Genomic DNA, 27,787 nt, shown 5'->3' with positions numbered 1-27,787 from the left:
TTGGGCCTCTATTTATAACCTTTAATACACCCTCTTAGCTGAAATTAGCTTTAAACAGCAAGTTTTTCTACTCTGAAGCTTAAGACAGCTCCAGATGAGAGGTAAGCGCAGTGCCACAAAGTGGGATTGTGACAAGTAAGCTACTACAGACTCTTCTGCAGCCGATCTACAAAAGGCAGAGAGGCACAGGTATGGGCATGGTCTGGCTATTTCATGCCCCTTTACACCAGTCAGTGCCTTCCACAGGGCAAAATGGTCCTTTTTCCTATACATAGAGAATCCTGAGGATTGCTACCAATAGTATTACTTAAATAAAACAGAAAATTTTCCCTGAAAAGTCCTCCGAAGTCTATGCCTATGCTAATGAGAACAGCAACCTCATCCTAACTACAGCATGAAACAAAATAAGGCTGGTATATACCGAATATGCGGGATGGTAGTCTTCAGCCCAACTATGTAGAACAAAACATTAGCCTCTGTGTTGCTGTAGATGCTATTGATTGCTGCTATAGCTGCACCCATTCTGCCCGCAGCAGCGCAGATTACGACTGGGATTTCTTCTTCCATTTCCTCAGGACTCTCCAAATCAACTACAAGAAACAAAACTATGCATTATAATAGAAAATTAAGAATCTTTTTGTACCAGATCTGGGTCACAGGAATGACTATGTAGTTCTATAAGCAGTGGAATCATATCACAATCACCCCATTTCCTTACCACATCCTATACACATCCGCATCTGGCAAGGCACACAGCATGAGCTGTCGCTAATCCAGAACTACATGCAGGTTGACTGGACTGTTGGATGCCTCCAAACAGAATATATAACAGAGTTCTCGGCATCTTCTACTCAGCAGGAGCACAATTCAGCCTGTCCTCCATGTAGCTGCTTATTCACATGAAACCTGAAGAAGTCTGAATACATTTGAGACTTCTACTACTCAGTTATGTTTAGTACAAATTGAACAATAGGTTCCAAAATTATCAAAGGAAAGAGGTAAGTCGAAGAGATGGTGCAATTGCATGAGCTTCACTTCTTTGGGAAGCAGGCTAGAAAGGAATAGTGCAAAATTTTGTGCCAGCAGGAAGTTGCTAATGACAAAAGGAAAAAAATCTAAACAGTACCAAACCAGTTCACGTTAACACTAAGGAAGACTTTTATCCCTGGCACTGATTAACTTACAGAACTTATATGGATATATTTATGCTGTTTAAAACATAACCATTAAACTCATAACAGCCCCAACAAAAATATACTGAAAAAAATATGGTTTATACCAAGACAGAGTTTGTTTATCTTGGGAACAGTGAATAAGCTATTAGTATAAACATTTAATACCAGTCCAACCATATCAACCCTAGCAGGTTTCTTTCACTATAAAAATTCCAGTGAAAACTTCTGCTGTAAATTATGCCAAGATTTGATGATCTATCTGAAATGAATAGGTAGGCCAAGAACATTCCTGAAGGGGCAAGTTGTGATCAAAGTTTATTATCACTTGACAACTCCAATACCGTTCAGCACAAATAAGGGTATACTCCATCTTCCATCTACATCAGTGACATCTGGATAAAAATTTGAATCAGAATGACAATTCTTAGTTATTACTATCAATCTCCTACTATTTTATTCAAGTAATTCAGAAGCAAAAAATTCCATATCCCAGACCATATGCAACAGTGTGAGTAGCTCATCTACGGCAGGGAAAACAGGATTCAGTAAGACAAAAAGCACTGTTCAAATGAAGAGATAAGGAATATAAAACAAGAACATACATGAAACAGAAGTACAAGTCATTTACCTGTTTCATTCTTTAATGCAGATGGCACTTGGTGAACTTTGTTATACAGAATGGCGCACACAGTTAAGACAAGAAGTAATAGTAAGATCTGGTTAACTGAAACAAAAGGGAGAATTTGTTAGCAATCAGTATAATAGCTAACTCCCAAGTACCTTTTTAAAAAAAAATCCAATTTGCAACCAGTACATATCATAACCTGTATTTGCTGTGTTTATCAAATTCTCCTTCCTCTTGTTATTTGTGCATGCTAAAAAATTTATGTTAAAAACATAATAGTATCTCTCCCCTGTTACAATAACTTCCAACTATCTGATTTTCATGGATAATTTGCTCACTAAAGCATTAAGCTCCACATATATATGGGTTATCCATACTAGGAAATTCATGTTTCTGAATTTTACCAGGAGCCTGGAACTTTCTTTTCTTAGCTAGTTTGTTGTCCGTTTATCATCACAGGACTTCATGAGTTAATTATTTTTACCTAGCCCTTTCCTTCTCTCACGCTTCCCTGATAAAACTTCAAACACAGGAGAAATTTTTGTTCGATTTCAATGTTCAGATTTTCAAGGTGTATTTGAGCAAAACTCTAAAAACACTAGAAAAACAAACCCAGCATGCTACTGAAACCAGAAGTGTTCCAAAATACTTGAAAATACATAAACATTTTGACACTGTTACTTTAATTAGTAAAATCAAAACAAAGCATGCAACAGCAGAGACCTTACTGTATGTTCTGATTTGCAGTTCCTACCAGACTGTCTTGTACAAGGTTAAGTTATTCAACATAAACCAACCATGAGCAGGTCCCAGGACAGTTCACTGAGTACAAGAGGGAAGGAAAAAATACATTGCCATCTTCAACAGTGACTTTGATGACGGGAGTTCTTTGTATCTGACTACTATGTTACTTTTGCACCACCAGAAGGTATTTAAGGTGTACAAAAGAGTAAAGGGAACGAAGTTTCGAACTATTTCAAACAAAAGGGCCAGCTGGCCAGAACCGGGCATAAGAATAAATTGAAACTGGTAAACATACATCACTGAACCTGCACTAATTTAAACCAGCTGAGGAAACAGCCCGTTGACTTCAGAGGAATTTTTGGTGCACAACTGCAGGCACACACTAGTCCATTTTCAGTCACTGACCCTGACAGCTAACGAGAACCCTAAATTCTTGGGGCCACACCTCAATTGTGAGTATGAACAGCAGTAACGGGCAGAGTTCTGTAAAAAAAAGCCAGATTCAGTGCTCAAGGCACAACCCACATGAAACCAGCAGCTACTTGCACTCTTAGTGGGAAATTCCAGACCCCTCAGTCTCAGTAAAGCAGCAAGTAATTTAAAATTAATGGGATTTATGGCTGTACTTATCTGACTTCGTTAACGGGAAAAAGCTTATTTGTATACTTGAAGTTAAGCATAATTTAGCAAAACTAGAACTATAAATTTGCATGCAGCTGTGACAACAGTTGCATGAGAAATTGCATTTGACATTTCTGTCCTCTTTTAAAGATATGTATTTCAAATGTTTTTAATTTCTCTTACTTTTCTTTAAAAGAGCCATGTGTCCTGTTGCATGAGAATTGTGATCTGTGGTAAAATAAAAATAAAAAAAGTAATTTAAAAAAAAAAAAAAGACAGAGAAAAATCGTTAATACCAGCAGTGAATACTAGTTAGTTATTTCAGGGACAAGGTTTTGCATCATCAAATTTTACTGTTGACTAGGTAAAACTGAACTCTCTTTGTAAATAACTTTTTTGGAACAAATAACTAATATTCTGGGCTAGAACTATTACATATTTTAATTTAAGCTACTAATAGGTTGAAAAGAACAGCATTTTAATAAATCCCATCCAATCACCTACATCAGTAATAACTAAGATTTTTTAACACATTTTAAAGTAATGTGCAAAGAAGTATTAAAACATCCACCGATGCAATTTGTAAATACATTTACATTATCTCTGATTTCACCTAAAACATAATAATAATCACAAATACTTATCTCTTGCTGGTGTATGTTCCCAAACATAGGGGAATCTTATACTGGAGCAGTGTCTTCCAGACTCTCAGAAAATTTCAGAGCAATAGTGAAAATATTTTCTAACTGCAGTATCCTTCCCCTAACAGTAAGGGGGGAGTTTGTGCAACGTGGCTTGCATTTAAGCACATTAGTTGTGATGCTGAAGAAAATTAGGTAGCCTTCCCTAAAACTGTACTTCTAAACCAGGCCCAAGAGTGGCCATGACTTCACGCCTGAGAGGACAGCACATAATCCCTAAAATACAGGATTATGGGAAATACAACATTCACTGGAATTCTGGACCCAAAATACTGTTTATGGGGAAAAAAAAAACCCAAGAAAACCAACAGTAAAAAACAGCACCAGAAGTTGGGGGATGGGGAGGGGAAAATGCAACTATGTGATCTAACCTTTATGCTATGGTAGCTGTATATAGGACAGAAACCAATTTTTCCTGTTTCCATACATACAGATATGGACACATTACAGCATAAATAAGGATATATGACAGTTTCCATGCACACATAAAAATGAAGTTTATTCCGGCCCCTTGAAGGCAGACAGAACAGCAAGAATTCTTGAAACCTGAGTCACAAAACAGACCCTCTCTCATTGGTTAATGCTCAAGTTCAGGCGGCATCCTAAATTAGTCTCTACTTCAACTAACAAGTTAAATGACAATAAAAATATTTAAAAAGCTAAGATGTGGCTTTGTTTACAAACCACTTATATTTGCATGTATTTAGGTCCCAACAGATGACTAAATCCCAGTGGAAGATGAGTATTTCTGAAAGTTCTTTCACAGAATTTATCTACATTCCAGCAGCCTGCTCTCTTCATGTGACATTAATTTACACAGAGAGGAAATCAAGCTTATCGGTCAAAAAAAACCCCACTGCTGAGAAAGCCCTTCTCTCACACATTATGTGCAAGTATTGTCTTCTTATCCATTAAAAAAGTTCACTTGTTTAGATAAGCAGAGAGACAACAGAACCCCCTACACTCTTGAAGTAACTTTCTAACCCCGCTTGAACTAATAGTAATCTTCCACTGAGCCGACCTACTATCCGTTAATTAAGATGTGTCATGACAGTCTCAAACAATACTGATGAACACTGCAAGATGAAAGTTGGATAGCCACAGCCTCATATCTTCAGAAATTATTAAATCAACATAAAATGAACCACATTTTAAACTTTACAACCCAAACTCAGACAGACTCTCATACAAGTTTGAGTTCTAAAACTACACCATTCCTAAGCCTCAGAAACTCAGATTGATTACCCACTGATTTTTAAGGAAAGAGAGCAATATTTGTTCCCCTGCAAATATTTACTCAATTTTTCCTGACTGTAGACATTAGTTCCTGGAACCTGGCAGTCCCTAACTCAGTTGCCAAATCCTGTAAGAAAATGAGGGGCTGCAGAAGGGAAAGCTCAGAAACAGTGACATTACTGCTCAGATATTTCCTGCTTAATTAGTCTTTTTACCTCTTCAAAGCAGCACAGTATTCGGGACTCCTCTCTCCTGAAGAGCTGTAGAGCTATTTACACGGATCCTAGATAGCCCACAGCTGTAAGCACTCTTGCCAAAGCTTCCTTGACCATCATCCTCCTTTGAAGTCCCTCACACAAGGGCTTTACAGGGCACAGTAACAGTTTTAAGATTCAATTCCTTTTTCAAACTCTTCAAAGTTTACTTTGGAGTTGTGCTGGTTTTCTTTTCGTTCTCTGCTGCTGAGGAATTGCACAGAGTCCAGATGCCGCACTGGAGGAATGAGAGCCCATAAACCACTTCCAGATGTGCAGAATGATGATGCAGCCCCAGATCTGGCAAACTTGCCTCAGAGCTTCAGCTAGCAGATTGCAAACAAATCCCATAAGACAAAAAGCCTTAAGGGGGTGGGGGAAAAAGAAGGAAACAAACCCTTCCAGAAAGTTACTTCAACAGTCTAGTTGCAGGTTAAATTTCTAGTCATTATTTATGGTAAACATGAACAGATAACTAGTGTGCAAGAGCCAAACAACATGCCAAAGTCAAACTGAAAGCCAAAGTTTTTCCAGTGTCTATTTGCAGAGGTCTTGCGAGTCAAAAGCTAAGGGAAACTTGCAAAATTCAACTCTGAACATGCATTGTGACTTGAATCGTCTCATTTCCAAATCTTTGAGCAGTTAAGAGAATCTGAATCCACAGGCTTGGTTTAGATTCAAAGGGACCTTAGATCAAGGTAACCAGCACATGTTGATACTCTGCCTCCTAAGCCCTCCTGAAATGCTTTTGCAGTTTTATTTCTACACCACTTCTTTTCTTCAAATTCTCTCCCTCCCTTCTAGGAGCCTCCCTTCTATATGATAAAACACTGTTTTGTCACAAGACTTTCATGAGTACTGAAAGGAATAATAATAACAATAATAATAATAAATTTCTAAACTATTTTTCATATTTTTAGCATGGGGCAGTGCAAAACTTATGAGGAGTATTCAGTCAAGGTTTTAAAATCTTAAGTGTTTTAAATGAAGATTGTTGTTCCATTTGCAGGAACTGAAAACATGGGTTTTCATCTGTATGTCTCAAACATGCCAAAACTGTATTATCTGTGTCTGATTCTGTACAGAAATTTTGCAGAGCTGCTTGAAGGAAAAATAAATGAAGAGCTATACATAGCGTTATGTGCTTCATGTAGATGGCCACAGCTATTACTAGTTTTTCTGTACTATGGTATTTTTTTAACCTATATTAAGCTCGTGTTAATCAAAATCCACCCGTGTTTTTTTTTCATCTCCCTTCCATTTCTATGTGCATCCTGAAGAGATCTAAGAAGCACACAGCTGTATGAGCCTGGAGCATTGGGACCATCTGCTTCCCCTGGCAGCAACCCTCGGATTACTGGCAACCCAGTAGCACCTTCTCTGGATTTCCCTCAGCCTCACGTGTTTTTATTCTCATTTAACACCCCCCTCACACAGGAAAGACAGCAGCTTCTGTCCTGCAAAGTAAGATCTTCGGGTTTACTCAGATCATCCGCTGTTAACTGCAGAACTGAAACCTCGATTTCTAATCTCAACCTTAAGCGTTTCAACAGCAACTCATTTCTTTCTCAGATGCATCCCTCGCAAGCAGCGTACCTCGCCTACCACTAGCGAGTTAAAAAAAAAACCTACTACGCATTTCTGAGGGTCTGAACGCAGAGCCGGGTGCCCTAAGCTAAATAGCACACTCCCCATCCGTGGGGACCCGAGCACCCCAGCAGCCCGGGGCGGTAGGCAGCAGCCCCCCACAGCCGGGGTGCGGCGCGGGCAGGCACCCCTCCGCGAGGCGCCCCTGACAGGACTGCCGCCGAAACAAGGCCGAGACCGGGGGCTCCTGAGGGCCGGAGGGAGGCGTGCGGAGAGGCCTATGGGAGAGGTGGCCGTGGCACAGCCCAGGCCGCCGAGAAGGCGGCCTCCGAGTCGCCGCCCTGGCCGGGGACAAGACGCGGCTCCCTCGCTGCGCCTCTCGGCGGGCCCCCTTCACCGAGGGGGGAGCAGGCCAACACCCAGCAGGCGATCGCCGCCTCCCGCGATCGCCGCCTCCCCCGACCGCCGCGTGGAGGAGACCGGCGGTCGGAGCTCCGCCTCAGGGACGAGGGAGACCGACACCGCCGGCCACGGACGGGCGCCCGCCCCGCCGCCGTCACGTGACCCGCGGCGGCGCCCCGCCGCCAGCCGCCGCTCCCCCTTCCCCCGCCGGCCCGCTCTGGCCGCGCGGTGCATTGTGGGAGTGGCGGTAAGATGGCGGCGGCCGCCGCTGGACTGAGCTGGAGGCGGGTGTCTTCCTTCACGGGGCCGGTGCCGCGCTCCCGCCACGGGCACCGCGCGGTCGCCATCCGCGAGCTGGTCATTATCTTCGGGGGCGGCAACGAGGGCATCGCTGATGAGCTGCACGTCTACAACACGGGTGCGCGGGGCGGGGCGGCGGGCGCGGCCCGCCGCGGGCGGGGGGCAAGGAGCGCGCGGAGCGGGGCGGGGCCGGGCCGGGCCGGGCCGGGCGGGGCGGGGGCGCTCGAGGCTGTGAGGCGGCGGTGGGGGGGGAGCAGCGGCGGGGCTGTCATGTCTCTAGCCGCCGGTGTCAGTAGCCAGCCGCCGGTGGGCACCGGCCTCCTCACAACGAGGGGGATGGCCCCCCCCACACCCCGAGCCTCCTGCCCTTCTCTGGGGCTGCTCGTGGGGGGCTCGGCCGCGCCGCTGGCGCTGTGGGGCGGCGGGCGGGCCGTCCCCTGGCTGAAAAGCTGTCTGGAGCCGAAATGGGGGCGAGGAGGGAAATACGCCTGGTCGAGGGGTTCTCCCGGGGTTGTGCTGCGCCCTGGCTGATGTTGCGACGTTAATGCTCCTTTCCGGGAAAAAGGAACTTGGAAAATCTCCTTACGCGGCTCGCGTCTGTTCTGCTTTCCCAGCCCCTCGTCCTGGGGTGCAGTCTCCCCTGGCAGGTCTCGGCCGAATGACTGCAGGCTGGATTAGCCCCCTCGAGTGTCCAAATCCCCCTTCTTCCCTCTGGTGGCAGCTCACGAGAGCTGAAATAGAAATCTTGGTTAGAAAAGTGAACATGTTGGCATTGGGAGCCTTTCCAAACAGGAAGCTGCCCAAGACTGATTTTATTCGTGAAAGATTGGATGCCTAAATAGTTACTGTACAGAATGCTGTGTGAGGCTGGAAAACTTTTGTGTAATTTCAGAGCTTGGGCTGAGATGGGATATTTAGGTGACTGATCTGTGCTTCTCAGTCAGCCGGTGCTGTCTGCTTGTGCAGCATACCAAAAGTATGAAAGTGAGAGCATGTTAACTAGTCTTTTAACTTGCCGACTTTTAAGAATCATTAAAAAATTATTCTTATCATGTCCCCTTCCTCCCCCCCCCAAAAAAAAAAAAAGGGATGGTATTTTTGCTGAGTGTTTTTGAGATAAAATCTGGGAGCACAAACATGTTTTGGAGGTTTTTGGAGTTTATTAAGAGGACAATGCTTACTGTTAGAGTTCTTCCAAGCAGATTTTTCCATGGTAGCTTAAAGATCTACTGTACTCAATCACATTTTTTTTGGAAAAAAAAATCTCTTAACCTTTCTGTTTTGATGAGTAATCTAAGGAAAGCTTTTAGATAGTACAGTTATATTATCTTTCAGAACAGAGGTTCTGATGGGTGCCTTTTCAGTGAGTCTTAACATCACTTTTTAAAATTTTTCTGCCCAGACTTTCTGCTAAAGGTGTTTACCCTCTGCGGCAGTGACAAAAAGGATCACAACTCAGTTGTTCCAGTTCCCAGACGGGTGTTTGGCCCAAACTGAGCTTTTTTTTTTTTTCTGGGGGCTAAGATGCAGGGTTGCGACCTGGGCTGCCTGAGTTTGGGATGTCAGCCATTGCTGTTGCTATGAGTGTGATGACTTCTGAGGAGCTGGCACACAGTGAGGGCATCTTAATCCCCTGCAGCAACATTCACTGGAAGCTTCTAATTTCACACTTCTCCTCTTCGTGCTCATGAAAAAAGCTTAGGAAAAAGGAGACAATATCTCCTGTAATTCTTTCATTCCAGAACAGTTTAAACGCCATTATACTGCTGCTGGATCAGGCAGTCTCAGTTGCTCTTTCTTGCCTCTGTGCCTCTCCTCTCCCATGTATCAGTGCAGTGCTCTGTAGATATTAACATTGGTCCCAGAACAGTATAATTAGTTTTTCAATAGGGCTATTAAGTCCAGGCACACTGCCATGCTGCTGTAGCTCTAATAATTCTGTTTCTAGGGCTAGCTCCCTCTGAGTTAGCGTAGTTATCTCTTTTGTGTGGAACTGCACTTATGTTCCTCATTAGCCTCTTTTTTTGGCAAGTCTATTAAATTGCTGGGTGACCCTTGGTAACTGACTTGTTTCTAGTGACCTCATGTGCTCATTCATATATTGAGTAACATTGATTTGATAGAGGTGTTTGCTTTTCTTTTTATTAAAAAAAAAGTTTTAATTCAATTAAAACTTTGTGTTAAACAAACAGCCCATTCACAGCTATCTGCAGGTAAAAGGTAATTCTTTAGAATGCAGAGGTGTTTAAAAATACACTTTCCTTCTCAGTGTTTGAAAATTTTTTTATTTTATTTTTTTTTACTATAGCTACAAATCAGTGGTTCCTTCCTGCTGTAAGGGGAGATATTCCTCCAGGCTGTGCAGCTCATGGATTTGTTTGTGATGGTACCAGAATACTAGTTTTTGGAGGAATGGTTGAATATGGAAGATACAGTAATGATTTATATGAATTACAGGTAGGAAATGTATGAAGATGTTTCAGTTTTGAGGACTACTTTATTTATCTGTTTATGAACAAACACATTTTATATTGCCAACTGCAGAGGAAAGTTAGATGAGCTTTGCTCTGCTCCAGGAAGAATAAACTCTTTAAACAGATTCTGAAGATGGAGGAAATCTAAATAACTTCGAAAAAGAGACTTCCATCTAGTCTAAATAAAGTATAAAATATTTAATGTTTTATGAAGGTTAGCTCTTATGTGTCCCTTTTAATGTATATCCTAAGAAAAGCCCAGCATTCCCTTAAAAATAATTCAGAAAATATATGAGTAAATTCTATTGACTATGAATAACTACAAATGAAAGTATTTCTAAATATATATTTCTTGTCTTTAAGGCAAGTAGATGGCTCTGGAAAAAAGTAAAACCTCAAGCTCCTTCCACTGGATCACCACCTTGTCCTCGACTTGGCCACAGCTTTTCTTTATATGGTAACAAGTGCTATTTATTTGGTGGCCTGGCAAATGAAAGTGAGGATTCAAATAATAACGTTCCCAGGTATGCTTATTTGGTTTGAATTAAATGTCTTTAAAAATAAATTACCACATTAAAAAAAAAATATGACAGCTTTGAAGAGGAACATTCTAGGGCGGCTGTCCTGCGTACTAAGTACTCACATTCAGATTATTTGTGCAGTGGAGGGGTTACATGCTAAGGAGCTTAAATATTTCTTCTGCTAATCCCACAATATGTAACACTGACTGACAGCTCTAACACTTTTGGAGGGAAACCTGAGTAGACTTTGGTATTTTTTCCTAGTATTTTGGGTGATGTTTTTAAGAATGGCTTGTTTTTTACAATTACTTAAATCTGCAAAGTCTCATGAGTCATCAGGGAATTCACAATGGAAGTTTCCTCTGTAATGCTGTGAAAAACAGTTATGAATTCATCCGGAAATTTTTTAAAGTAACAGCTGAAGTTGCCTTTTTTATTGACAAACAGTGCTATGATGCTGAAGTTTTATATCCACATTCACCTGCAGTTCAGAGCGCTTATATCCACTGAGCTGTAAACTGGCAACTTTAAGCTCAGTAAACAAGAGGTATTTGGTGTGAATGCCAAGATTCAAAGACCATTATCTAAAAATAGCTTGCTGATAGATTCAGCAACAAATGGCTAATTGTCTGTTGGCCAGCCTGAAGACATCAGAAAAGAAACAGCTTTTCACCTTTGTTGCCTTAGAGTTGCAGAAATTCATCTCTAATGTCCCACGTCATCATATATTTCTCACAACTTTGCAGTTTATTCCAAGTTTGTCCATATGTAGTAATTTCTGCTAAGAATGTTGTTTACCAATTTTGAATATTTCTTTCATGTAATGTAGTGTATCAAGTATGATATGAAAGCATGTTGCCTTAGAGGCAACAAGTTACAATAGCTCATTTTTTGTTTTAAATCCATTTAGTTTTGGTACTCTCATCAGTACCAAATGCCATCAAATGTTTTGGGATTTTAAAATTCTACACTCTTCCGAGACAGAAGTCTGTAATAGCTGGAAGTGGTCAGGGTTTAAAGCTCACTTGTAATTGTGCTTATAAGCGAATTTTTCGTACTTTGCCAATAATACCCTAGATATTTAAATGATTTCTATGAACTGGAGCTGCAACACGGGTCTGGAGTTGTCGGCTGGAGTATTCCTGTGACCAAAGGGATCTTGCCATCTCCCCGAGAATCCCACACAGCCATCGTATACTGCAGAAAAGATTTGGGAAGTCCAAAGATGTATATTTTTGGAGGGATGTGTGGCTGTCGGCTTAATGATCTCTGGGAACTTGACATAGGTGAGTCAATTTGCCAGTAGAAGTCAGTGCACGAGCCTCACTGGTTAAGAAGAAAAATTATAGTATATAATGATTAATGGCATGATGTGCAGATATTATTGGGACTCACACCATAGTGTTAACCTTTTGTAATTTTTGGAATTAAATAGATACAGCATTGTTCGCATATATTATCCTCACTGATTTTGGTTGCACTGTGTGATTGTTTCCTTAGAGTGCTATAAAGACTGTCACTATGATAACCAAGTTGAATAATCATAATGAAACCATAATATATCTTTTTGATAAACTGATAAACAATTAGTTTGTCAGTACTTCCTGTGAATTTTAAAAGCAGCTTTAAGTGCTTGTTATTGCGCCTTCTTTCTTAAAATGTCCATCTTAAAAAGGTGAAATTTTGTTTTGTTGAATGTTAGAGGTATGTTCCCTCCTAAAATCCAGGTAGTGAAATACACAGTAATAAGTTGCTTGAGAGTTTTTATTCTTTTTCTTTTAGAAACCATGACCTGGTCAAGACCAGAAACTAAAGGGACAGTACCACTTCCTCGCAGTCTCCATACGGCCAATGTAATAGGAAACAAGTATGTCTGTTGTTAAAAGCTCAACTCTAGAAAGGTACACCTAGTAGGAGAATGATGATGCTTATCCACTACTGCTCAGTATAAACCATCAGCCCTGTAGAGTACTTTTCTGCTTGTTTTGTCCTACCTCAGTGGAAATTAAAAAGTACCGTTGTTAATTTCAGGGTATCAAACTGTCAGTGTTTCCATCCAGCAGGACAATCTGCCCAACCCACAAGCAGCTTTCCAGGCTTCTTAATGCACCTTTGTGAATTCTGGGGCAGTCTCAGCTGGACCTGGGCTGAGTTGGCTCTGTCAGGAGCCAACTTGAGTGCCTCCGTGTCTGTGACACAATGAACTAGCTAAGCAAAGAAACTGCCCAAAGAGTAGAACTAGTTCTAGGCAAAACCATTCCACATTTTTGTGGGCCAGTTTTTCTGCAGTCTGTTCCTCATTACTTTGCTTCTTGCCGGTATGATTTGTTTTGGCAGATAGCATTGATAAAATGGACTTTTAAACATGGGTTTCAGTCCGTTTTATATCAGTTTACAAGCTGACATGAGGAGAAAGAGGCAAGGGGGGAAAGAAGTGTGAAAGTTTTGTATCTTATGATTAAAGAGCTTAGCTTTTTATTATTTCATAAAATGTTATTAGTTTGTAGCCTGCATTATGTTTTTAAATTTTTATATCTGACTTAGATACCGGTCTTCTAATTTTAGAATGGTTTATTGAGAGGTCTGCAGTAAAGGGTTGTAGAAATTCCATGTAAATGTGTGATTTTTGGAGAGTATTAGCAGTTTGGTGGTTTGTAAAAATATATGGTATTAACTTCTGTTTCTGGGAAGTTGTTTGAGGAGCTTGGGGGGGGTTTGTTTGGTCGGTTTTTTTAATCAGTTAACTTACTAAAAAATTTCAGAGGGTAGATGTCTGCAACAATACTTTCTAAGGAGACTAGACACAAATAAAATCTGCTGTAAACCAGAACTGTAAAGCACTGGAAATTTTGTTTTGTCCTAGTTTGAGAGAGCACATGCAGCAGATCTGGATGTTAATTGGCTTTTCTTTTCTTTTTCCCTCTTCCCTCTTTTCCTATATTTCAGAATGTATGTTTTTGGTGGATGGGTTCCACAGTCAGCAGGAGGTGAAATTTCTGCTCGTGATGGTGAATGGAAATGTACCAGTTCATTTTCTTATCTTAATTTGGGTCAGTGTTTCTGCCTTTCTGGGAGTGGGCATTTTGAATTAATACTTTCCTAACAGTAGAACAAATGTTTTGAATACCCTGAGGAAAGTTTTAGGATACACAGTTGTAATCCTAGCTGACTAAAGAAGATGCCAGTTTTTTACATCTTTGTTAAGAAGTAATTTTAAAATTATTATTATTTTTCTTTGAACTTCAGCAGGTTTGCTGATGCAAATCTTTGTTCATACAACTTTAATGTTAAGTAATATAGATATTCCTTCTTCATTTATAGTAGAACACAAGAGACAGATCCTGAATTGAGCTTTTTCTAAATGTGATAGTACTATCCCTGAATCTTGTATTTGCCTGAGAGAGACAACCAGAGGTCAGAAAATTCATCCTGTATTAATTGATTGTATCTTGCAAACTAATGGGAAGGCGACCTTCTCTTTGTAATATTGCAAATTTAAATGCAATTGTCTATAAAACCAGAGGTGATTTATTTTCATTTTATCTGAGCAGTTAAGTGTATTAACATCTGTATTTCTGGATGTTTTCCAAAACAAGCAACTAAATTTTTCGAGTTTCATTTACTAGATACCACAGAATGGATAGGTCTGATCTCAGATTGCCAGGAGGACAAAAGTAACTTGTTACCAGGGCCAAGAGCAGGACACTGTGCTGTAGCGGTTGGCACTCGTCTGTATATCTGGAGTGGTAGAGATGGTTACAGAAAAGCTTGGAACAATCAAGTTTGCTGCAAAGATCTTTGGTACCTTGATACTGGTGAGTCAGAAATAAATAAGAGACTTGTACTATGTTCCATATTTTATTAACATACGGGAAGCTGGCATCATTGATGAGCAGATCATCTAAAGCTGTAGCAAACTCAAAGATTATTTAAATTTTGAAGCTTATTTAAATAAATCACTTCACTGTTGATTGTTCAAAGGTTACAGCTATAACTTAAACTGAAAAAATTAGGAAGGCTTGTTTAAAGCCTCTGAAAGAACTTTGTGGCTAGAGTCTCCATGGCATGCCATAGTCAGTAGATACAAGGTGTTAAAGGGTGTTTTACCTAAACTCAAGGTTCCTGGCCTCTTTTCTTAGTGATCTTTTCTGCTGCTACTTACTCTTTTTTACCAAACCCCTCCTTCTCTTGGGATCATTGCTGCTGCTGCTGCTGCTTCCTCATCTCTTGGACTACAAAAAGATACTGTCAAATCTGAGAAAGGACCAAATTGTTCCTGGGGCTGAAGGGAATTCTGGAGCACTAATCACTCATTAGTAGCTGGCTTGATGCAGGACACTGAGATGGTATTGGGAGAGAGGGAACGAGAATAGTACTTTTGGGAGGGAGTTGCCTGCTCAAGTGGGAGCATGAGAATGGTTATGGGAGATTGTGAAACATTTGGGAGATCGTGTTTTCTTTTTTTTTTCCCCCTTTTATTTTTTTTCCTCAGGAAGGTCAGAAGATGAAAAAGAGTAGCAGGAGAGGGATGTGCTTGAGAGTGCAGCCTAGTCAGGCATCAAGGCAAGTGAGAGGAGCAGGTTATTGGCATTGAATCATGCCTAGGCTTCAGCCTCTGCAGAAGAAGTTTGAGGGAAAGCTCACTTTAGCTACAGAGAGTAAGCAAAAAGGAAGCACAATCTTCTGTGAATCCTTTCCAGGAACACGTAAAGCTTTAGGAGCCGAAGAGCTGTGTGCAGCCTTTTAGGAAAGGAAGTGGATCTCTTATGCCTGTAATCCCTATAATGATGTATATACAACCCAGAGACATACTGGCAGCAGAAGAGCCATTAAAAACCAAAGAAAGCATGACTAGAAAACACTCTAGAATGACACTGTATAGTTCTCTGACTTGACTTGCCACCTTTGACAACTGTTTCTTGTTGAATCTGGTATATATTGTACATAAGTGAAAAAGGAGCTATTGATTTTGCTTGCATTATATAGATATTTCTTAAACTGATAAATGAGGGCTATTTCAAACATGCCATCTGTGTTTTATTGGTTTCTTGTAGAGAAACCTCCAGCACCATCACAGGTACAGCTGATTAGAGCTACAACCAACTCTTTTCAAGTGAAATGGGATGAAGTACCTACAGTTGAAGGATATCTTCTTCAATTACATGCTGACTCACCAGTGCCATCAGTGGCTGGAATACCTGGTACTGGGGCTCCCGAGACATCAGTGCTGAGTTCACAAGGTAGCAGTCAGATCACATTACACTAATGTTTGTGCAAAGGTAGAGGACTGCATAAGTAACTAATATGAGGTGGTTTTTTTTTTAATCATTTTGAGAGAGGGACCCTCTTTCTTTGGGTTATTCCCAAGATGTGTGCATCATAATTATGGAAAACTCAGCTTTAACTTGTCTCTGTCAGTTTTGGCCAGCTATCTGAATACAAAGATATTGGTGCAGTGCTGGGCACGATTTGAGAAAGGAAACGGCGAGGAAGGGATTTTATCTGACTGTTTGGCCATGCAGTTTCATTTCAGTCTTACAACCAAGTCTTCCTTCAGGCAACTTCGGGTCTCCCTCTTGCTTACTGGAATAGATTCCAACCAACATAATATTAAGTTTTATGTAACTGATTGGAATTTGCTTTTGTTTACCTGAAAGGTGGCTCTTCTCTACATCAAAGTCCACAATCATTGCCTAGTGTCCCTTATCCAGAAATGAAGGTGGATCATCCCAGCCAAACAAATAATGTCATTCCTAATAACGTAAGTGTAAACTGAAGAACGCCTAAGTGGCAAAGTAGTGTGGGAAGCGAGAGAACTGCCAAAACACTTTATCAGTTTTAAAAGTCCCTGCATACTTTTGAGGCCTTAGGAAAAAACCCAAAATCAAACAAAAAAAAAAGACACCTGCTGAAGTAGTTGTGTCTGTTTTCTTACATCCTTCTTACTTTTATGATTAACAGACAGTCTTTAAAGTCCTCTTCCTAGTAATGCGGAAAGGAAACTGCAACTGTATTGACTTCCAGAATGCTAACTGGGAGCCTGATACCAGTAGAAATACTATTCATCCTCAAAATTTTGGTGAAATTAATGTGGGAAGCAAAAAGGATAAGGCATATTCCTTCTTTGTTAGTGTTTTTATGCTAGTCTGCTTAGTCGTAGGTTCCTACTACAGTATAAACCCAATTACTGTCTATTCTGCTCGTGCAGTTGTACATGTTCCACTGTTTTGCCAATTGAAAAGAAAGAGGGAGGAAAAACTCTGGCTAAAGGATACTATTTTTAGAAATTTAGACCTTTTCTTAATTGTGTAAGGCCTCAGGTCTGTATGGGATCCATAATGTATTCTTGTAGAAAACACATGTAGAAGTACTATGAATTTTACTAACAGTGGACATACCTTAGGTATGTGCAAAGGTTGAAAGCCTGTACAATTGTGATTTTTCCCACCCCCTCAAGTCCCCCCAGTAGACTAAATGTATGCATCAATGAACTTCCATGTAATAACATAAGAATGTGAGCTCACTCTCAGATAAAATTTAGTATGTGTCAGGGACACTTCCAAGTCAACTTAGAGTTTGAGTCTTTGTTTTATAGTGGCTAAGATAAGGTGGCTTGTGAGGTTGGTTTCTTGTTTTAAAGTGCTAGGGGGATTTGTTGGAGGATTTTTGTTCGTTGTTTTCAAGTAAGCATTTTTATGCCATGTTTGCAACTGAAATTTCTGAACTTTGCAGTTAAACATTAACAAATATATTGTTTTGGTTAGGTCCAAGTTTCCCTTTCATCCAACTCATTATTAAAAGTAGAAGGAAAAGAAAAAGTTGCAGCACCTGAAAACAAGATTACACAGGAGACTATGAAAAACCATGCAGATGCTACAGGATTCAAAGAATCAAATGCCCCTTCTCTTTTGCCTGTTTGTACTTCAAGTAAGATGACTATAGAATAAAAATTAATTAAAAAGTGAGAGTTAAAATTCATCTCATAAACATAAGATTATTTCTGTCTTGCAATTTAAAATTTAGAGGCCTTCATAGTTTAAAAACAACCAAATTGTGCCAGTTATTACTGTACATATTTTTAGAAGATACGAGGAAAAATTAAATCTTAAGTTGTTTGAAGTTTTGCAAGGGACATGAAATTCTCAATATATTCATTATTATGATGGCAAATGTGTCTCTCTAAACATAAATAGCCCTTTTTAACATCAAAGAACAGACTGACGGGACCAGATTCATTTTACAACATTAAGGTGATAGTAACTCCAGGCTCTCTTTGACACTACTTCTGCCTGTTAATAATGAAAAGCTATTAGCCGATGTAAAATTTTAGGCGACAGAGAGAGGAGCACGTTTCTCTCTGACTGTAGAGGAAATAGAAGATGACTACCCACAGATTTAGGCATTTCACTGAAGTGCCTCAAGTTCAGTGTGGTGAATCCAGGCTCAATCACCTGATCTGTTTATATTTGACTTTCATGTAATTTATAGGTGGTTGGATTTTCACTTTCTTCACAGTGTAATTTCAGTATTGTGTGGAAATTTTGGGTCTTAGTGCTAAGTGAGAAACAGACTTCCATAGTGGTTAATCTTAAGTTGATTGTTACAAATCTGTGATAGTGATTTGTGTAGATACTGTCTCTTTATATTAGGATTTTTTTTCCAAATTAACCCTTTCATAACCAAATAGGTATAGAATAGCAAGCTTAAAACAAATGAAACCGCTGTTTTAATATAACTGTTTACATATATCTATTTATGACTATGCAGACAGACTCCTGTTACGTTATATACCTAAAGAAAGCATTAGCAATTAATATAATTGGATCTATTCTAACCTAAATCTGAGCTAAACTCTGATTTTATATGAAACTAAAGCCATTAGAACAAGTTGAGATTTGTTAGGTGTTACCAATATTGAATTCTGGTTAATATTTTCTTTTTTTAAGGTCCTCAGAGTTCAGCAAATGTAGGTGAATTACATGACTTGGACAAACGAACTGTAAATCCTGATGCTTCTGTATCCAGTACTGTCTCCAGCACACAAACTATGGTAACCCAGCAGGCTGTTAAAACTGAATCATCAAGTACAAATGGGGCAGTTGTTAAAGATGAAACTTCACTAACAACATTCAATTCAAAATCTGAAGGTTTGAAATGTGTTTCACATACTGTATTTTGAGCCATATATATTTAAGGCCATCAGAGTTCCTCTAGTGTGGTGGGATTCCCATCTTGACTAGTACCTGGGATGGAGATAGGGCTTTGGGCATTGAAGACTTTGGGCAGCCTGGATGATCTCTGCTATGATTTAAACATCTTTTAAAATCAGGATATTCCTTTTATACATTTGTAAACCACTTTGTTTCCTGTAAGTGAAAAGTCCTTTAAATCTTCATTTATGCAGAAGCCCATTTTCTAAATAGCAGTGGCAGCCAGTTTTGGTGCATATAGCACATTTGCTTTCATTCAGTGATTGTCTGTTTACTTAGTCAGCAAAAGACTACAAATAGTAACCTTAGATGGTTTTGATTTAAAAAAATTGACCTCTGTAACAAATGGCCAGTTCATGTGGCTAGCTCACTGCTAGTCAAATATGGTGACCCCTTCACAGTCTGCTTGAAATAGCTGAAATAAGCAGCAATGCAGAAACCAAACATATTGGTAGTTTTTCAAGTTTTGTTTTTCATGGATGTCAACAGGCCATACTTGCTATTGTTTTGAGTGTTAACTAAAGAACTGTATTCTCTTATTGACGCTGTGCGAGTAGTGTAATTTTTACCAAACAGTATTGTATTTTAAAAGCAAAACCCAGAAACACAAGTATAGAATACTAATATTCCCTTGCATTGCTCACGTGCTTAGTGCTTATGTGCTTTATCTTTTTTTTTTTTAAGATTCTATTTTAAATTTAATAAATGTTCTTTTCCTATTTGTTAGGATTGTTTAAAGATTAACTGCTCATGTTCACAATTCAGACTGTATTAATGTCAGAAACAATGCATTCAAATTAAGATTTCATGCTTAGACTATTCATATAATGGCATCAGTATGTGCCTCAATCTGGTATTTAGATTATTTGTTCACAAATATTTCATATAGATTTCATAATTCTGTCACTTTTTAGGATTTTCTGAGTCCTGCCTTCTGTCTGTATCTAGCAGCCTGCAATGCCAGGCTCTTACAATTGTTCTGTGAATATGACGCAAACCAAAATTAGTTGTTCATGTTATAAATAGAACTGCATGCAAAAGAAGTCTGAGGCATACTTTTGCAACAAATACTTGTAAATGGCTATTGAGGTCAACTTTCATACTCTGTGGACTTTGTGTTAAATTTTTCGTATCACTTAAGCTTTTTAAATATAACTTTTTGTTTCTAGCTGCTGAAACTGCTTATATCATGCCTTCGACAAGGGTCAATACTGGACAGACAAATGATTCACACTCCTCTGTAAGTCTGAAAAAGTATAATCAAATTGCTGTATTTATTGCTCTGTTGATTAGTTGTGAGGGCTTTTCTGTTTTCCTTTAACTATATCTCTGAAAGAAAAGCAATGTATATTTAGGGCTTGAAGTGAATAATACAGGGGTAAACATTTCTGTTGTAAAACTAATTGCATTGTGTGGGTTTGATTTGAGTCTAAGTAGCAGTTGTGTAGTTGGGAGGAGATCCAAGTATGTGTTTCAACTGTTGAATCATTTTTATCGACTGGCACAGTGGAATGGTCTCTCTGCTGCATGATGTGCAAATGTAAAATGTTTTTCTGTATGCATAACTGAATTTAAAATGAGGTATGTATTAGATCAGACTAGTGTTAGCTGCTGATCTATAGGTTTGAAACGTAACTAAACTGACATCTTGATGTTTTTCCCTAGAGGAGATGGGGACTGGCTATGCAAGCTGTAAATACTGCCTGAAAAAGTAAATGCTTCCTATTTCACCTGCTTACAACTTAATACACAAAACCAAGGTGCCACTGTTGCCACCAAAAGAGAGGAGCTAAGGATGGGAAGAAGCAGCTGCTACTAAAGGGTTGGGGTGCTTTTGCCAATAGCAGCTGCCACTCCTGCCTCTTTTCCATGCTAGCAGGATCATGGCCTATCTGTGCTGGGCACACTGACCATGCAAGCACCCTCCTGGTGCCTGGAGACAAGCAAGAAAGATGGTTTGTCTCTTATGCCCTCCACCACCGTCGCCCCATGCCACAGCAGAGGCCCTGTTTTCAGCTGCAAGCGAGTTCAGCAGCAGCTTGAACAAGAGTATGTTTCGGGCTGAGGTATAGCTGAATCCCAGGTAGAGCTGCTGATGTTGGACCATGTTGTGAAACTTCTTGACCTCTGAGTGAAATTAACTCACAACTACATGCTGCTACAGACACCTAGTTCTACAGCTTTAAACTTCTTCCCCTCCCTGTTTAAACTAGAATGCCAGAGGTGACATCCCAACTGTTTTTTGGTTTTGTTTTTTTAAATGATGGACTGTGTCTAAATCAATGTATAAGAACCAGTTGGTTTTGAACAGTATTGTAATAATATATGCATATTCCTTTGAAGTATAAGAAAGTAACACTGGTATGAAAGGGGGTTGTCTCTTACATATGCTAGAGTCTTAACATTTTTTTTTACATTACATTGAAGTGTGAGTAGTCTACATAACGTGTTCTTCAAATACTAGAAAACTCCACAAAGACAAATGGCACCAGTGAAAACAAGAGACCGGCAGTGGTATGATGTTGGAATTTTTAAGAACAACAGTGCTGTGGTGAGCCAGTTCTACTTGCTGCCAGAAGAAACACTGAGCATCTCTAACAAGGTAGCTGCTAATTCTTCTCTGACATACTTGCACATACATATTTTGGAATCTGTTGCTCATATGGTTGACAACAAAATGGGGGATTTTCTGATACTGCAGCAGGATCTGGTGCTTATAGGAGTTTTGTATTTTGTGACCATGTAGTTCCTTCTGTATTTTGCTCACTTTTTTTACTATTTCCTGAACTAGATTAGTTTTCTTCTGTTGTTCTTGTGTGATAATATGGAATGTCTTACTGTGCTATTGCTAATTCTTTCCATATTTCTATTTCTAGCCTTAGGAAAGAATTTTAAACTTAGTGAACTTTCAAATCACTAAAAATTCTTAAAAATTAAAAAACCCCAACTTTTTAATATGTTATTTCAGTACAGCATTGAAATGTTTCAATCAAAGTTTCTTCTCTGTTTCCAGAATCTTTGCTTACAAATTGTTAAATATACTAATAAGACATAGGCTAGGCTGTTTAGAAAGACTAGATATGGAACTGTAGTGGGTTATTAGATTTCTCTAACTTAATGTTGTTGCATGTGTAAGTTTATATATGAAAATGCTGTATGTGTGAAACTTGCAAAAATGCTGCAGTTTTGATGGTAAAAGTGTAAATTAATGATGTCCTAGCAAACTAAAACCAAAAACTATGGGTATGTTTTCTTGAGACAGAAACAAAAGAACAGAACACTTTCAAAGAAAGCACTTCACTATAAATATTGCATATCTTACTTTTAAAGAACGTGGTACATTTTACAGTGTTTACATTGATTGTGATTTCTTATACATTATTCAGAAGGAAAATAGTTCCATTGTAAGTTTCAAGGATGCATCAATGAATATTTTAAACATAGAAGTACAGTAGCACATAATGCTTCAGAAACCTATTTGTTACTAACTTGCAGTGCCTTTCTTTAAAAACATTTTGATTATCTACGCATCAAATTGCAACTCCTAACTATAGGAATAACTGTTTTTGAAAGAAAAATATTTTTTCGGCCAGAAGAGCATGCTAATTAAATCATAAGCTATGCAGTTGGAAATGCTACTTTGCTTTTACTTTCCCAAGTAAAAATGACCAAGAGGTGCAGTTCAATTTAAAAGACTGAAAAATTGAGGAGTTTTTTGGTTAGAGATGTAGTTTCTTATTGCTTCTCAGATCAGCTGTTTTGAGGTGAGCTAGTGCCTCAGTCAGAACCTTTTTGTAAATTCTCATTTCAGTACAAAAGTGTTAGACTGATTTTCAGTTTCATTTAAACTTATTAATCTCAGTTTATCACTACCCACTTTATATTTTTTTAGGCTAATTGTGTTTAGAATATTTTAAAAATTAACACAAATGTTGCTGTATTTTCAGATGGAAGGTGCAGATGTACCAGACTACAGATTACTTAAGAAACAGGATCTTTTTCCAGGCACAGTGTACAGGTTCAGAGTTGCTGCAATTAATGGCTGTGGTGCTGGGCCTTTCAGTAAAGTCAGTGAATTCAAGACTTGCATTCCAGGTTTTCCTGGAGCTCCTTCAACAGTCAAAATCACCAAGGTGAGAAATATAGGTAATTCTAGTTCTGATGTATAAAATTCTGGTCACAAGTTTTATCTCGGAGTTCTTGTTTTTAGCTGGTTTGTTGTTGGGGTTTTTTTCTAAGTTAAAATTGTCATATAAAATAGTGTCAAATGCTTAATTGGTTAATTCTGCTTAACGTAATATTATTTAAGAAATTTGCTACAAAGAATTATTTTAAGACTTAATGATCATGCTACCAGATACACATTTTACACAATCATCTGATAGTTTCCCCATGATTTTCTCTTTCTGCATCCTTGAATATAAAAGGGTTTACCATGCTTTTTAAAAAGAAGTCAAAAGGCACATCTTTATCTCCAAAGAGTGATGATGTTAGAATTTTCAGGTGATCTTTAGAGGGTTTTTTGTATTTTTATATATATATATTTTATATATATATATATATATATATATTCAAGTATCTTATGGTTACCTACATAACTATCACATTTTTTCCCATTTTCTTCAGAGTGTAGACTGTATTCATCTTTCTTGGGAGCCTCCTGCTTCACCCTCTGGAAATATTTTAGAATATTCTGCCTACTTAGCAATCCGTTCCACACAATTACAGGAAAATCCAAGTCAGCTTGTATTTATGAGAATATACTGTGGTCTTAAAACATCATGTATAGTGACTGCTGCCCAGCTTTCAAATGCTCATGTTGATTACACTTCCCGACCTGCAATAGTGTTCAGAATTTCTGCAAAGAATGAGAGAGGATACGGACCAGCCACGCAAGTTCGATGGCTTCAAGGTAAAGTCAGTGTCGGACGCAGCATTTAAATGGGCTGTAGCTGTGGTGGGGAAAATGGCGTATTGTGTCTCTAGAACCAACACACTTTTTTCTCAGCAGTGCATGTGAAGTTCTTGAAATGTCATTTTGTTCCTTATAGAAGTCTTAAGAAAATTTAGTTGTTGAATTTGGCATAACATTTTAAAAATTTTTATATTTGTTCACAAGCAAAGAGAAGCAGGTACTGAAATGTTGGTTATTGAGTCTCACCCAGTCCCTCAAATAATAAAAGCTCAGTAAGCTTCTGATTTCCCTGGGCTTCACTTTAGCTCTGAAGTTTTTCATTCGAATAAGTAATCCAGTTACATGCATGGGTGTAATCAGGTGTTTTTCAATGTCTTCCCCCTCCTTACTAGAAAAATTTTTCATAAGGTGACATAAGGTGCATTGTTGTGACACATATACACTTCAAAGGCCGTATTACAGCCAGAAGAGGTTTTGTCATCTTGTTGCTGCACTTGAATTTGTATAGGTTCACGATGAGTTGGGGATGGGAATGGATCCACTGAAAATAAAGATTAGTTTTTAGCCTGATCAGTTCTGGCTCACCTTTTAAGTAAGCCAGTCCAGGGGCTCAAAAGAAGAAGTTTTGCTGGCCTCTCCTCTCATCCCACTCCTTCCCCTTTCAGGCTTAGGTTTCTGCTAGTTGGGAGCTGGCTTTGCTCAGCAAGAGGTCCTGTGAGCATGGAGGAAGGTTAGGAACAGCAGAGCAAGGGGAGCGTGCCCACTCCCTCAGGGAGTAATGAACTGTTGTATCGGTTTAGCTGACCTCTCAGTTTGTGGGCTGTGATCCACAGGGTGTGGTTGAAAGCAAACTTGAATACACCACTGCTTGTTTTTTAACATGTGTTTTCCTAAGATGGAGAGCAGCAATGAAGAAGTTGTCTTCCCTAATGTTTAGTATTCCGATGGTGTTAACCCTTTAATTGGCAAGAGTTTTGACAATGATCTGTATCCCAGAACTCTGAAACAGTAGTTGTTAGAAAGTGTCTGACCATGTACAGGATGTGAAATTATGAAACATTTAACAATGTCTCCTTCTTTTTGCAGATATGAAAACATCAAGCTCAAAGTAGAAACAACATAATAAATCTCAAGTTTTGAATGTAGTGTTTAATGTAACTCTTGTACTATTTGTAAATGCTACAAATATTTTATTTTTGCATTGTTTTTATCTTAAAAATATATAACCTTTTTTACGTTTGAAACATCAGCGTTATACAACCTTGCTCAGGTATGAGTACCGTATAGAAACTATATAGAAGATGGTGGGGTGGAGGACCATACTCTATCCAGTAGCTCTTTTTGGTAGTGATAGTAAAATGAAAAAAATGCACAGTTTCAAATTAAAAATAAATAAATAAAAAATTGGCACATGCAGTAGTATTTGAGGTAGGGTTCCCATGATTGCTACAGATCTTGCAGAGATAATTCATAAGATTTGGTATATGAGCAAATTCTGTTTGGTTTCAGTTCCTTATACCACATTCTTCATTGTGGTGCCTGAGTACAAGGAAAAAATTCCAGTTATTATATAGTAACTTAAAATGTATAAATATTTTAATATATACTTTTTTTGTAAAGAAATGATTTTTCTACTATTTGTAAGAAATATCTTAATCTTGAAAGATATCCCCTGAAGATTTAAAAGGAAAAAGATAAACTTAGTCATTTCTCCTATTACAAAACAACGTAAATTCATTGTAAATGCACTACTAATATTTAGAATTATCCTTTTGTAGTTGTACAAATCTTAAACTTGTAAATACCAATGTTTACAAGAGACCTTTCTGGTCTTGTATTAAAACTTCCATGAGATTCATTCTCTTTTTTTTAAATCCATATGCTTTGCTTTTAGCATATGCTTGCTTTTTGCACTAATAATAACTTACCTCATTCCTGTGTTTGTAATCACTTGTGTTGCTTCCATAATGTTTCTGTAAAACTTCAATCTGAAAATTTTAACCAAAGTTTAGAATACATGGTAAGCAATTTTGCACATATTATATGGCAACTTTCAACATATTTATTCCAGTTAATCTTCTTAAGTGCTTGTTTGCTTTACCAGTATATTCTACCAATCAAGTTCAGTATCTCCCTTTTACTATGCATCATTTTACATTAACTAGCTAGCTGATAAACTCAACAAGCATTACTTCTAGGAATAGGTTGATCCATTCCTATGCTAAAAGAAAAAATTTGTTCACAGTAGTGAAATAAAGGTAAACATTTTAAATGCTATTTATGTATCTATATATAAACCTATGTTTACCAAAGTGTAGAGGAAAATGGCTGAGTTGGACAAGGTCACTAGGTGAATAGATTGAGGCACCTAAATAAGATTTATTTTAAAATAAAATCTAAATTATTTACTGTGCAATGAAGTTTATACTTTGCACTTTAATTTTGCCCCGAATGCCAAAAGACTATACATGAAGGTAGAATTTCTTGCCTCTGCCAGTTAAATTTGTCTTAAGAGCGTTTGTAAATATATAAACTAAAAGAAATTATGTGCCTGGTTTGGTGGGAGAAGTATCATGAAAATATTAGAGATTTAACCGCTCAAGTATCCCAGAGCAGATTTAATAGCCAAGTTTTAGCTACCCTGGAAATCAGGGTTGTAATGGAAGTGCTGATACAGCCTTAATTATCGCAACACATCACATGCTGTAATAGCATATAAAAAGTGCTGGGGACCATAAATCGCGATAATAGTGTTAATTGTGGCACAGGAGTAATACACGTGGTTTTACTCCAGAGAAAAATCTTGTGTTTATGACAATGACAGATATCCCAGATTCACTTTAAACAGTGTTTATAGTATGAATGTATAGGACTTTTCCTGAAGTTAACTGGCTTTAAAATATTTGTGTTTTAATGATCCATTTCATCAGGTATGATCTCACTACCAATACTGTCTGATAACTAAAATACTGTACACATTAGCAGTTAACTAGAAGAATAGAACTTGGTCTTTCTTATTAGTACTGTGAAAGAAGCCTTTAGAGAAAACACTTGTGGCTTTGATTTTGTTGGTTGATAGCTGTGATTGTAGAGTTGTTATTTAAGAATAAAATCTGTTGGGTATGTCTGGGTGGAGTTTTTTTGCACTTGGTTTCACATGCTTTGCACAATTTCTTTTTCAGTGGGTAAGTCACAACTACCAAAGGGTAAAACTGTGGCGTTTTCAATGAAAGTATAATTTCCTTGTAAGTGTGCTTTCTTCAGCTGACTTGACATAAGACGTCACTTTCTCTTCTTTGTCCAAGTTGGGTGATGTTGAATAGTGATCATATGCAAATCTTCAGTTCCTCACAGTTTTACTTTAAAATGAAATTGTGGTACACGCTGTAAAATACACTTTGTGGTCTGTTTTTAGAACTGTATTTATAACGTCTAAATCCCACCTGTTCGCCTATCAACTAGATATCAGACAAATACTGATTGTTCGATTTTAAATTCATTTGGAAGACTGTTGACACCGGCTCTTTGAGAATCTGTGTTATCCATTGATTTCATATATCGCTAAAGGACATGTAACAGAAGCTGAAATCTATCAGATGACAGTATCCATATTGTAGAAATGTCTAGGTTTACTAAACTCCTTAGGGAAGTTGTGACTGTGTAAGTATAAGCCAGTCGTGCCAGTTATGGCAGACACTGCTACAGCTTCACCTTAAGAAGGTTCTTGTGAAAAGGGCAATGCAGTGAACGATAACCTACACTTGTGTTTTCAAAGTAATTATAGCAATATCTTTCGGATGTAGTTTGGAGTAGAGCACACGATCATGCCATAAACTTTGAAGATATAATAAATATTACTGTTGTTATCTGATATTTCAGGATAGCGAATTTGACGTGAACTTAGTCTTACAGCCTGTTACTTAATGACCTCTACAAGGAAACTGACATTTTGTACAATTCAAGTTGATCAGTCTTATTTCGAAGCATTGTTTGTTCTTTGTAATAAAGTGGTTGTCCTATCA

At 38.5% G+C, this 27,787-nt stretch overlaps 2 protein-coding genes across 7 annotated transcripts in view; one reads left to right on the top strand and one right to left on the bottom strand.

Annotated features, from left to right (window-relative positions):
• Window positions 1–7,431, bottom strand: part of GLT8D2 (glycosyltransferase 8 domain containing 2) — an 18,854-nt gene extending 11,423 nt beyond the window's left edge. Inside the window, exons 1-5 of one of the 5 annotated variants that reach the window (XM_072871366.1) lie at window positions 5,318–7,429; window positions 3,349–3,393; window positions 2,524–2,622; window positions 1,804–1,899; window positions 422–590 (exon numbers count right to left, since the gene is read on the bottom strand). In XM_072871366.1, the coding sequence (XP_072727467.1) occupies window positions 422–567 (146 nt within the window). In that variant the 5' untranslated portion in view covers window positions 568–590; window positions 1,804–1,899; window positions 2,524–2,622; window positions 3,349–3,393; window positions 5,318–7,429. Of the gene's footprint in view, window positions 1–421; window positions 591–1,803; window positions 1,900–2,523; window positions 2,623–3,348; window positions 3,396–3,809; window positions 4,046–5,317 lie in introns of those variants that run through there. The other 4 variants (XM_072871374.1, XM_072871351.1, XM_072871357.1 and 1 more) reach the window with 4 other exon arrangements.
• On the top strand, window positions 7,074–27,787 carry HCFC2 (host cell factor C2). Of its 2 annotated transcripts, XM_072871279.1 has the most exons (16): window positions 7,078–7,763; window positions 9,954–10,102; window positions 10,483–10,643; window positions 11,718–11,926; window positions 12,423–12,507; window positions 13,587–13,690; window positions 14,267–14,455; window positions 15,695–15,880; window positions 16,298–16,401; window positions 17,405–17,567; window positions 18,587–18,787; window positions 20,020–20,090; window positions 21,315–21,452; window positions 22,798–22,983; window positions 23,477–23,762; window positions 24,852–27,787. In XM_072871279.1, exons 1-16 carry the CDS (start codon window positions 7,598–7,600, stop codon window positions 24,875–24,877), a joined length of 2,424 nt encoding a protein of 807 aa, XP_072727380.1. In that variant the 5' UTR covers window positions 7,078–7,597; the 3' UTR covers window positions 24,878–27,787. The 2 variants fall into 2 exon arrangements, with proteins under 2 accessions (XP_072727370.1, XP_072727380.1); XM_072871269.1 differs by lacking the exon at window positions 24,852–27,787 and having other exon boundaries at window positions 7,074–7,763; window positions 23,477–24,827.

The sequence above is a fragment of the Ciconia boyciana genome, chromosome 1, assembly GCF_034638445.1.
Source record: "Ciconia boyciana chromosome 1, ASM3463844v1, whole genome shotgun sequence".
Classification (NCBI taxonomy): domain Eukaryota; kingdom Metazoa; phylum Chordata; class Aves; order Ciconiiformes; family Ciconiidae; genus Ciconia; species Ciconia boyciana.
The sequence above is the reverse complement of the archived record's forward strand: the minus strand, read 5'-3'. Positions and strand labels throughout refer to the sequence as shown.

Coding starts and splice junctions, on each gene's coding strand:
- HCFC2 (XM_072871269.1), top strand. CDS start 7,598: ATGGCGGCGGCCGCCGCTGGACTGAGCTGGAGGCGGGTGTCTTCCTTC. Junction 11,927..12,422: donor TCTCTGGGAACTTGACATAG/GTGAGTCAATTT, acceptor TTTTTCTTTTAG/AAACCATGACCTGGTCAAGA. Junction 21,453..22,797: donor CACTGAGCATCTCTAACAAG/GTAGCTGCTAAT, acceptor CTGTATTTTCAG/ATGGAAGGTGCAGATGTACC.